This window comes from Diospyros lotus, chromosome 4 (genome assembly GCF_014633365.1).
Source record: "Diospyros lotus cultivar Yz01 chromosome 4, ASM1463336v1, whole genome shotgun sequence".
In the NCBI taxonomy this organism is placed as follows: Eukaryota; Viridiplantae; Streptophyta; class Magnoliopsida; order Ericales; family Ebenaceae; genus Diospyros; species Diospyros lotus.
Window position 1 is genome coordinate 43,568,027 of NC_068341.1, and position 12,048 is coordinate 43,580,074.

At 36.7% G+C, this 12,048-nt stretch overlaps 1 protein-coding gene across 2 annotated transcripts in view; it reads left to right on the forward strand.

Moving 5' to 3' along the window:
• Window positions 1-622: 622 nt before the first annotated feature.
• Window positions 623-12,048, forward strand: part of LOC127798866 (protein DETOXIFICATION 27-like) — a 30,949-nt gene continuing 19,523 nt past the window's right edge. Inside the window, exons 1-3 of one of the 2 annotated variants that reach the window (XM_052332503.1) lie at window positions 623-928; window positions 1,174-1,715; window positions 1,811-1,897. In XM_052332503.1, coding sequence (XP_052188463.1) covers window positions 635-928; window positions 1,174-1,715; window positions 1,811-1,897 — 923 coding nt within the window. In that variant the 5' untranslated portion in view covers window positions 623-634. The remainder of the gene's footprint in view (window positions 929-1,173; window positions 1,716-1,810; window positions 1,898-12,048) is intronic. The other variant, XM_052332504.1, reaches the window with a different exon arrangement.

A 12,048-nucleotide genomic window follows, 5' to 3' on the forward strand; every position in this document is an offset into this window, starting at 1 on the left:
GTCAATCATCATTTTACATGAAAATTAATGTATTTGTAATGGCAACTCCTAATTAATAAGTTGTACAACTCAGCAGAGTTGAAGAAGAATGATCAGCATAAACGGCCAAAAACATATGTATTAATTTTATGACTTAATATTTAAGGATTAATGTTTATTTAATTATCATAAAATAAAAGTAAAAGTTAAGGAAAAAAACTTAAATTGGATAGATGTGTAGGTAAAGTTATATTCGGAAATATTAAGATTTGGCCAATCACTTTAATGACTCAAATTTTCTTGATATAATTTTCTATCTTATTGAGATTATCGCTCTTTTGCGATCTTTCGCCGTTCATGTTCTTGATTTTAGCAGAGAAGATAAATCATAAGTAAAATTTTTATCTCATTGTACAGGGGAAGGAATCGAACCCATAATCTACTTATGTGAATCTTAACTTATTATAGTCCAATCACTTGATCAGTCTCTTAGGGATAATTTTCTACCTTCTTATACAAACAAGTCTCTATAATTAATATAAACATATATAATATTTAAAAATGTAGAGTCGGGTGGGTAATATGATGGCGGTGTGATTGCAATATTCATATCGTCTCTCTCTCTCTCTCTCTCTCTCTCTCTCTGAGCCCAAAGATGAAGAGCGAGGGCGCCATAGATGAACGCAAAGCTCCCTTGTTAGAGTATTCATCACCCGCCGTCGGATCCAAACATCAAGAAGACGAAGACGAAGATGTCGATCTTACGCGGAGAGTCTTGGTTGAATCCAAGAAGCTATGGCACATAGTTGGCCCAGCGATCATCAGCCGCATCACCCCCTACTCCATGTTTGTCATCACCCAGGCCTTCGCCGGCCACCTCGGCGACCACGAGTTCGCCGCCATCTCAATCGCCAGCAATGTCGTCGTCGGCTTCAACATCGGCCTCTTGGTACGTTAAAATTCATTGTTTTGAGTCCTGTCTGGTCGAGTCTCTGGCCACTAGTAAGAACACTATTTGGTATACATCTGTACCTAATGACTAGACTGCAAAAGATCTGTGGGGGTGCACGTGACCCGAATATGAGACCCTTAAATTCAGTAGCGTACGTGACCACGTATCAGTAGACTATCATTTGATGTGGATGGTGAATCTCTTGTTTGTTGATCTAATATGGTATATATACTAATCAACAGTTGGGGATGGCGAGCGCTTTAGAGACGCTATGCGGGCAAGCTTATGAAGCCAAGAAATACCACATGCTGGGGATATATATGCAGCGTTCTTGGATAGTTCTCTTCATTTGTGGAGTCCTGCTTTTGCCGGTATACATATTTGCCTCTCCGATACTGAAGTTGCTGGGGCAGCCGCCGACTGTGGCCGAACTCTCCGGCTCGGTGGCCATATGGATGATTCCGCTGCAGTTCGGCTTCGTTTTCCAGTTCCCGCTGCAACAGTTCCTGCAGAGCCAGCTGAAGACCGGCGTGATCGCCTGGGTGTCGCGGGCGGCTCTCCTGGTCCACGTGTTCGTCAGCTGGCTGTTCGTTTACCGCCTCAAGCTTGAAATCGTCGGCGTGGCCGTGACTTTGAACTTCTCGTGGTGGGTTCTGGTGATCGGGTTAATGGGTTACACCGTGTTTGGAGGATGCCCTCTCACCTGGTCCGGCTTCTCCATTGACGCCTTTTCTGGTCTTTGGCAGTTTGTCAAACTCTCTGCAGCTTCTGGCCTCATGCTCTGGTCCTCTCTCTCTCTCCCTCTCTCTCTCTCGATCTTGATATCTGTGAGTTCTGATCTCACTGAGTTGTTTGTGTTTAAATTGATGAATTGAACAGTTTGGAGAATTGGTACTACAAGATACTGATATTGATGACAGGAAACCTGAAGAATGCAGAAATAGCGGTGGATGCTCTGTCCATATGGTGAGAAACTTCTTCATTCTTATCTTCTCCTTTTACTTATTTATTTTTTGGGTTCATTTTTATTGATTATGTTCGTTTATTTCGATGATACCCAAAAGATTTATTCTATTTGATCGTACGTTTTAATGTTTTGAAGCTCCAAAACTTATTAAGATTGATTAGGGGGAAATCTATGTCCACACTAATATCAACTCTATTAGTGTGGACTTGAACAATATGTGTTTTCATAAGCGAGTAATCCTCACAAGTTTTGTCTGCCTAAAGTTGCTTGATTTATTTATGGGAGTTTTATGCTTTTATAGAGGTGATCGAGATATTTAAAATTATTATCTTTGAGATCCCTAGATTTGATGATTTCAGATTATTTGATGATTTCAGATTATGAGAAAATCCCCCCGTACCAAATAAAGATAGAGAGAGATGATTGTGTCAAAATTTTTAAGATAAATGAGTGTTCATTCCTTCTTATCCAAAGAAGAGATAATGAGCCAAGTAAAAATCTCACTTGGGAATATAATGAATTAGTGATTATTTTTTGATAGTTAATTTTTCTAACTAAGTCAGAGAGAGCTGTATCATCTTCTTGTCATTTAATAACATGAACACATGGCACGATAAGATTTTAATTTGTTTATGTAGTGAAAGAGTTTAGAGTTTAATTAAATTTATAATTTAAATTATGTAAAAATATGAATTTATTTTATATGCTCATTGTGACTTGATCAGGAGAATTTGGTTTGGAATAAATAGTCCCTATGCATGCTCTACCACTAAAAACCCCTAGAAGTAGCGCTTTGTTATAATAACTACTCTTAAATAGAAGATCTCTATTGCCTAAACAAGTTTATTTTATTATATATATACAAATACTGCTAGCCATTGTCTCGAGAAGAATGTTTGAGTAGTAATAAATGCATTTTCTTTTTAGATAATGTGTATTTATTATATTTTATATTTATCTATTAAAAATAATATAAAGTAATATTATTTACCTATTAAAAATGATACATTTTTATTTGTTTAATAATATTTTATATTATATTATGTATGCAATATATCAATAATATAAAGTATCCCAAAATATTAAAATAAGTGTCCAAATCATGCTTTCAAGGTACACGTCGTAGCTAGCTTTGTATTATCATGACTAACTATATTATATACACTCGACTAAATATTTGTTATTCATTAATTCATTAGATTTGGCCTCATTTGTTTGTCTTTTAATTCCATGCAGCATGAAGATCAACGGGTGAGAAATGATGGTTCCTCTCACCTTCTTTACCGTCACTGGATACGTTATTATATATTTAAGTTTAATATTTGTGATCATAATAACTTAAATTAATAGTTGTCGTATTAGTATAAATTTATAAAATATTAATGTGAAGAGAAATATTATACTTATAAATAAGTTTGATAGCCTAATGTCACAAATCTGAGAAGTAATGTACAATTTTCTAATGTTGGACCCACTAGGTTTTATCCTTTCAAGAAAGTAAGTATCAATTCATAGCCACAACACATAATAATTAAATTAAGAATAGTGCTGCACGGCATTACTGTGGCATCATCAGTACATGTGGCATGGATCCCACTTTTTAATCTATTAATAAATAAAAAATAATTAAATCCACATAATGTCTCCAGCTTTCCCCAACTTAATTAAATAAGAATGTTATATTTTTTATGTCTAACAACATAATATTTGTTCGACAAAAATAAGACGAGGAGGAGGAATATGCGTTACCACTCTCTCCCCCTTGTAAGCCCATATTGGGCAAGAGAACAAATTTAAAATATTAAATATTAAAAAAATAAAAATAAAAAACAACGATACAAATACAAAATAATGAACACCCACGTATGTAATGCATCTTTATCATTTTTTATAAAAAAATGAATGCATTTAATCTCGTGATTGTGTATGCACGATAGTAACAATAGGGTGAGGGTTGCTAACGAGCAGGGAGCGGGCAACGGTAAAGGCGCCAAATTTACGACGATAGTGTCGGTGACAACATCGGTAACAATTAGGCTCTTCTTCTGGTTGATGATTCTGATCTTCCACAATGAAATTGGCCTAATATTCACCTCTAGCAAACCTGTCCTCAAAGAAGTAATCAAGCTCGCAGTGATCTTAGCCTTTACTGTCCTCCTCAACAGTGTCCAACCAGTTCTCTCATGTAATTTAAACATATATGTGCATCTTCTGATGCACCCCAGCAAGCTCTTCAAGGCTTTGGCATGCCTTGCACCGATCATGGGTCACCTTTTTACCCCAAGGTGGCTTCAAATGCTTAATACACGGGCCATCCTCCTTGTGCAACATCTAGGCGTCCTTGGCTTGTACTTGATCCTCTTTATCTCTCCAAGGTTGCTAGCCCCATCGGTTTGATCCCTACCTTGCCCAACACACGAGCTTCTCTCCGCTTGATCCTTTCTTTGCAGTTTGGTGTAATCATCCTCTCGCCAGCTTGGGGTAGTACACAGGCTAACTAACATCTCGACTCGATCAACACCATCTTGGTCATGCCAACCACAATTAAAGGCATTAAAAATGTGTATTTGCAATGTTCACAAGTTACATTTATCAAGTAAACATGGAAAATATTTTATATATGGTTTGGTCCCAAGGAGGACGTCATCTACATGGTTACTTCTATTGAGGTACAGGTTTTACATAATTAATAAGTCTATTATATTTAAATGTGCTTGTAAATTGAGTAATCTAATCTCCTCACACCTTTAATTTTGAAGATTTTTTTATATCATAGTCAACCTACAGCTCTTATGAGATGGGACTGCTATTTGTACATGCGTTTTGACATTATGTTGAACATTCACAAAATTATGAAGTACTTTTTTAAGTATCCTCTTATAAAATTACTGACTACTTTTCAAAAATTATACACACTTTAAGAATTAACATGTTTTTAAGTTTTGAAAATTATACACTTTTACATAATAAAAAGTGTTTAATTTTATATAAACTATGAATAATTTTTATGCATAATAAAAATGTTTATAATTTTTTTTAAAAATAATTTTTTATAAAAAAGATATTGTTAATTCCTTACAATTTTTGTAATGACCCGGGTCTAGATTATTTTAGGGTATTATTCTTCAAGAGTGTGTTATGTTTGGTGTTATTTGGCCAAAGTGTTGGAAATAAATAAATAATGTGTTGTGTTAATCTAAATGAAAAATTAATGAATGAAATAATAAATAAGTGGTGTGTGTGAAAATTAGTCAAGGAAGAAAAGAAAGAAAAGCAAAGAAGAGAAAAAAAAAAAAAGGAGGGGGGGGGGGGGGGGGAAGATATATGTGTACACGTGTTTATTTAAAATTCAATTAAAATGAAAATGAGGATATGGTGGGAATTTACTTGGAAGAAAAAGGGTAAAATTGAGATAGGGCATGGATTTAAAAAGGGAGGCGGGGGTGGTGGGGCGACCACTCTTCCTTCTCTTCTTTCTTCACTCTTTCTTTCTTTTTTCTCTTCTTCTTTCCCATTCCACCTTTCTTCTTCTCTTTTACTTGTTCCTTCTAAATCTCTTCTTTTCTCTTGGCTTGGAGCTTATAAGGGTGTAAGGTAGCTGGAATTGCTCGGAATTTTTGGTGGATTCATCCAATCAGTTAAGGCAAGTTCCATTTCTTTTTTCTTCATACTTTTGCAAATCTATCTCCGTTTCTGTGGGGGATGTAGATTGATTAGAATCTTAGGGGTTTTTGGGTGTCATTGGATCATGAAATTTCTAGAGGTTGGCCTTCTAAATTTCAGGGGGTTTTGTAATAATTTGGTTGATTGCGTTTCGTGTAATTTTTCATGAAACTTTGATAAATTGTGATTATGGTCTAAATGAGGTATTATTTTGCCTCATCTTTTCATAGAAATGATATATTTTTGGCTTTGAATTTGAGTAATGAAGGTTTGGATTGGCTTTGGGGGCTTCTTGTTCGCCCGTTTCGTTTTTGGTCTCGTTAGGTCGACTATTTTTGCCCCAAGTCGACTAATTAGAACCCTAGTCTTGCAATCACTCTGTCAAGTCGACTTTCTTAAGTCAATTATTTTCTAAGAATAATCCACTAATCATTCTCAAAAGTTGACTATACTGTTCAGTCAGATTGCGCGGGTTGTACCTTTTCAATTATAACTTTTTGGTTATATCTTATTCGAGATCCGCCTTTTGCATTGTAATCTAGACTCGATAAGCTTCGATTTGGTATATGATTTGAACAATTTGGCCAATTCTTGAATTTGTAAGTTTTCCTTGAAATGCATGCTTGAATCTAAGATTCTACTCCCTTCTAATCCGACTATGCTTCGATTTTTGGAACATAACTTTCTATGGAGATATCCAAATTCGAATTCGTCTTTTGCTCCATAAACTAGAACTGACAAGTTTTGTTTTGAAATATTACTTGAATTATTTGGATTCAAATTGAGTTATATCAGTTTGGTTAATCTTTGCTTAAACCCCGGTTGTCTACCGATTCTGTTCTCTATTATACTTTCATCTCCTTGTTTCAATTGCTTCTTGAATATTCTACAATTGCTTCTAGATCATTAATGGATGTTCTTGGGAAATAAATGACCATCTTTGGGAAGTGTCATGTCGCATTTTGTATTCTATAGCCAAGTAGGTCTTGTTTCTCCCTACATTTTTGTATGGAATTGTAACACCCCGTTTTTCCCAAGCGTGCGTTAATTTGGGATTTCAGAAATATATATTTTTTTCAACATACACTCAACCTAAATTATTTCCAACAATCATGTTCTACCTTCTCATCATATCAAACTTAAAATGAATAGGTTAAGACATGTAATCATCACAATGCGGAAGCAAGATTGAAACCTCAAATAACCGTAAAGTTCTCATTTATAACCAAGTAACGCATCGATGTTCAACATGACATCATCAAAATAATACATAACATCTGAATATCACAAAACATGGTCAAAGACCTACTAAACTTCCAAAACGTAAATGACGACTACATCTCGATAACCTCATTTCCCTTGGCGTCGCTGCTTTCACCTGGAACATTTGAATATTCTAAGAACATAGTCCAAATTAGATGTTGAATCATCTAAGTGAAGGTTCAAAACATTTTCATGAATATATGTATGACCATGAAACAAACCGACATATCCCGACATGCCTCAACCCAAGAGAATCCCATACAGCGCTTAGCCCATATCTCGAGAAAAGAGTAATCTCTCTAAAGGTAACATAATCACATTGGCACAACACAATCCTAGCTTAAGAGGGGAACATCAACGCATCTCTGCGACATCTCAAAAACAATTGTTACCACTCCCGATACGGGAGGATCAACATCAACGTAGGAACCCGACTCCCCACAATCATGTCAGAGATTACATTCCCACTCAAAAGCATCCCAGAACACTATCCATGTCCAACACACATGCCAATGCCATAACCACAACATGTAATGATGAATTACATAAAACAACATTTCAATGCATGCATAAATAAACATTTTGGATGAACCACCCACATGAAATCAACCATTCATATGCCAAAACCATTGCATGGAACAAAATCAAGTTTCGAGAAACAACTCATGATGAACCAAATTTGAAGTAGAAACTCTTACAATAAAACCAAACTTTGGTTAGAAACTCTCACCTTGAAGGTTTTCCTCTGAAAGTTACTATTTACAACAAACGAGCCTAGGTTTCTGCAGAAAACATGAGTTTTGATAAACTAAACCTTCAATATTTTTATATAATGTTGAAGGGCACTAAATGGGGAGTATAATTTAAATTTTTTTGCGTAAGAGGGCCCCACTTTCGCTCTAGGAAGGTGGCACATGCGCCTTCACGCGTATCCCTTTCCCGAAGCATGTATCACACATGTCGCCACACAGCCCCTTCCCGGTGCGTGTATCACACGTGTCGCCACATAGCTTTGCCTAGTTTTCGTATTTCAATCATAACTCCTTCGTTTTAGCTCCAATTCGACTCCCGTTCGACCCTACAGGTCCCTCATTTCCCCCTCTACAGGAGTATTACAAAAAAGAACTTACCTCGTCGTTTTTCTGACTTTTTTACATGAACTCCAGCCATATGGTGAGGCTCATTCTCTCTTGATTTTGCTCTGACCTTCCTCCTTTCTTTTGCGGATTTATCTCCTCTTTCTCAAGCACAAATCCCTCACCTCAATCTCTCAAGTGGATCTCAAATGAAATGATTTTGAGAACAACCCTATGGCCTTATTTATAGGCTTAGACTCCAATGTGATCCAAAGTTAGAATAGAATAACTTTTCAAATCCGCAACCATACCTATCAGTTTTTCTCGTTCCTAACACCTCACCTCACCATACTTTTATGCCATCATTACTTGCACTAACTTCCTTTTTTTCCATTTCTAGCGCCTCACCTTATTACTCCTCACCATACCTCTTACATTTTCTCATTCCTAACACCTCACCTCATTACTCCTCATAATTAACCAAGCTTATACCCTCACAATTAACCTTAATTATCTTTATAATCCCATTTTAGACTTTGCACAATCCTCAAATATCGAATTAATAATCATCAAAATACTTAAAATCTAAGATTGATAACTCCAAGTTACTCGATAGATACGTTTTTGCATAAGTGTCCTCACATGACTTTTGTTTCGTCCCAATACCACTTCAAGGTTGTTCCTTATATAAAACTAGAGCCATTTCAAGGTTCCGTTGACCTTTTGGAAGTCTTTTACAACCATTCAATTTTTCAAGCTGTAAGTTAGCTGTATTGGAAACTGTCTATGATCAAATCTCTCTCTATGCCATAAATTTTGTCTGAGGATGCTCATCGACCACATAACCTTTACCTTAGATATCTAAGTTACAAGGTACTCCTTGCAGTTGATTCAGTCACCTATTCAAGATATTTTGATATCCATTTTTCACAAAATTTCATATTTCCATTAAAACACTCATTTACAATTTTTTTGGATATTACAAGAATGCTTTTGAACCTTAATGGGATAGGATCCAGATGATTATACTTGGGGCGTGTTGTACTTCAATCTATTGTTATATTGCATTGCATGATGATGTTAGGGCATGGGTTGCATTCATTAGAGGGTCATGCTTTGTATGTGTTGGGAGCATGAGCATTGGCATGACATACTTGGCCTATGAATGCTAACTTGTGTATGTTAGGTGAGCATATGTGTAATACCCAAAAAGTTTGGGTTATTATTTTAATGAAAAAATGGAAATTCGAGAAAGATTGGTATCTAAAAAGCCCAAAAAATTTGTCGAATCAGCTGCATGGAGTACCCTGAAGCTTAAATGTCTGAGGAAATAGGAATGCCTCTAACGAGCATCTCGAGACATGATTTTTAACACCGAAAGAAACTGAACCAGGAACCATTTTCGATACAGCTATGGAATGGGCTAAAAAATTGAATTATCGTAGGAGACTCCCAAAAAGATAACGGAAGCCTCAGGAAGCTTTAATTCATCAAGTAGAACAACCCTTCAGTGATTTTAGGAAGAAATGAATGGGTTTACGGCCAAAACGAGGATTTAGGCCTAAGTGTAATTTTTAAAATTGCCTAAAGAGGTCAAAATGACATTTTTTTGAAAGTTTCAAGGGAGAAATGAAAGGATTACTAATTGAGGGACTCAATGGAAATTATAAAAAGTTTAGGGGCTTTGTGAAAGAAGGCCAAAGCAAAAAAGACAAAACAGTTGGGGCAAAAGTGCAAAAAACTTAAAGTTGGGCAATGGGAATCCGACCAGCCTTTACCGGTCACTGACCGTCGTTTTGGGCCAAGGGGATCGCACGAGGGGTGGTTGAGGAAGCTTTGGTGTAAAGGTAGGACTGACAATGGCCACCGGGGTGGCCAGATTTCCAAAAAAATCTGACTAGAAAATTAGCCATATTGTCGAAGCCTGCAACTCACTCTTGTGGTCGGATAAGGATACTTCCAGGTCGATCCAGGGGAGGTTGAGGCATCTAAGGCAATGGGTTATGCGGCCAAAGTCATTTCGGGGTTCAATTTTGCCTATAAATAGAGCTCGAAATGGCCAAGATTTTTAGAAATTTGAAGCTCAAATCAAAGGTGTTTTGTAATACCCCATGTTCGTATGAGGTTGCCACGTAATTTCGATGAGTTTAGAACACCGAAAAAATTGATTTGGTAGAAGTTATAAGTGCTGAATCAACTGTAGGGAATGCCTCAGAGTAAAATTATCTAAGGAAAATTATATGGTCTCGACGAGCGTTCCAAGATAAGATTTATGGTGATGAAAGAAATCGGATTGGGAATAATTTTCGGTACAGCTAAAATACAACTACCATTGAGGCTGTAAAACCGAATCGTTGTAGGAGGCTCCCGAAAAATCAACGGGACCCTAGGAGGGCTCCAGTTTTGCGTAACAAGCAACCATTTAGTGGTTTCGGGAAGAAACAATAGCCCGGTATAGACACTGGGGCGAAATCGTCCTTTTTAACTAAGAATTGGATTGTTAATTGTGGATTTTCGGTATTAAAATGCAAATTTAGTCAATGTTTGAGGGCATGATTGTAATAAGGAAGTTGCCCAAGTGATATAAGATGAAAATTAGAATTTAATGATATAATTTCTTATAAATATTAGTGTACTATACATAATTATACATATATAAACATATATATGCATGTGCGCATGGCCAGCTTCTGAGAAGCTTTAATGGCCACGATTTTGGCTGCAATTGGAGAGATTGTGCCAGCGAGATTTGAGGAATGGCAGCAGGATTTGAGCAGTTGGATTTAAGGAAGATATGGCAGGCTTGGGGTGCTAGTTTGCCTATAAATAGGAAGATAATTGAAGAAGAAAGAAGCAAGAAATTGAGGAGTAGAGAGGAAGAGAGCTCAGCCAAGAGAGATAAAGAGAGCTTGTGAGATCAAGAGAGAGAGAGAGAGTAAGATCGTGAGAGAGAGAGTGTGCGGCTGAGGAGTGGCCATTTCTAGCGGCCATGGCCGTGAAGCAAAGCTTCGATGCTTGGCCATGGCAGATGAAGAAGCAGGGCAGCAAGCAGGGACAGCCTATTGCGGGTGGAGGCGAGCTAGGCTGAAGTGGGAGCGACGACCGGCAATGGCGATGGAGACCGAAGGCGGCCAGAGTGGTCGCAAGCTCGCGGCGACAGCCATGGCCGCGAGCTCCAACCATGGCCGACGCAGTGAGCTAGGCCGCGAGCAACGGTTGGACACGGGGCCGCAAGTGGTGGCAGCCGCAATGTAAGATTTTACAGATCACACACAATTTAAAGATGAATCATTAAGAAACTTGGAATGATGGATTGAAACTCTACGAACATTTCCTAGATTTTCTACTCTGGAACCTATGATTGAGATAAAGAGTATGCCGTATAGAAGACATCTTTTGTTAGTAGTGAATGTTCCAATCATTTCACAAAATTAGTATAATTGTAAACAAGACCGTCTTCGGGTATGCCAAATTGAGTGTAAATAAGATGGGTGTCAATATTAAACGAGCTACCACATATGTTGGTTCTAAACTTGGTTTAGATAGATAACGATTAAAGGCGTTAGGGGCATTTCAATATAAAGCTCTAATGAAATCTTCATAATCGATTATATGGAGTGTATGAAAATGCTTTCAACTAATATTTTCTAGATTAATTATATATGAAAAATCTATAGAATCAAGAAAATCAAATGTAAGAACCCTTCCTAATAAATGTTTCAACCACATAGTATATCAAGATGTAATCATCCCTAGTTCAATTATCTAGCACATAGCCAAACACTAAATATGATGTCTGGTCTATTAGCTATAAAATATAGCAATGATCCAATCAAACTTCTATATAATTTATTATTCATAACTTGACTTATCTCATTTTTCTCTAGGTATGATGAACTATTGATCATAAGAGTGGCTATAAGTTTTCTTTCTTGAATATTGAATTTTTTTAAGAAGATCTTTTATGTATTTTTGTTGATATATGTAAATTTCTTCATCTTCTTGTCTAGTTTGCAATCCTATAAAATATTCTAACTCTCTCATCATACTTGTAATACTCCAAGAGCCCAGAGAAGGGTAATATATTTCGAGAATAAGTAAAGAAGGAAACAATACCAGCTATATACCTTTTGGGCAGAATGTAGGTA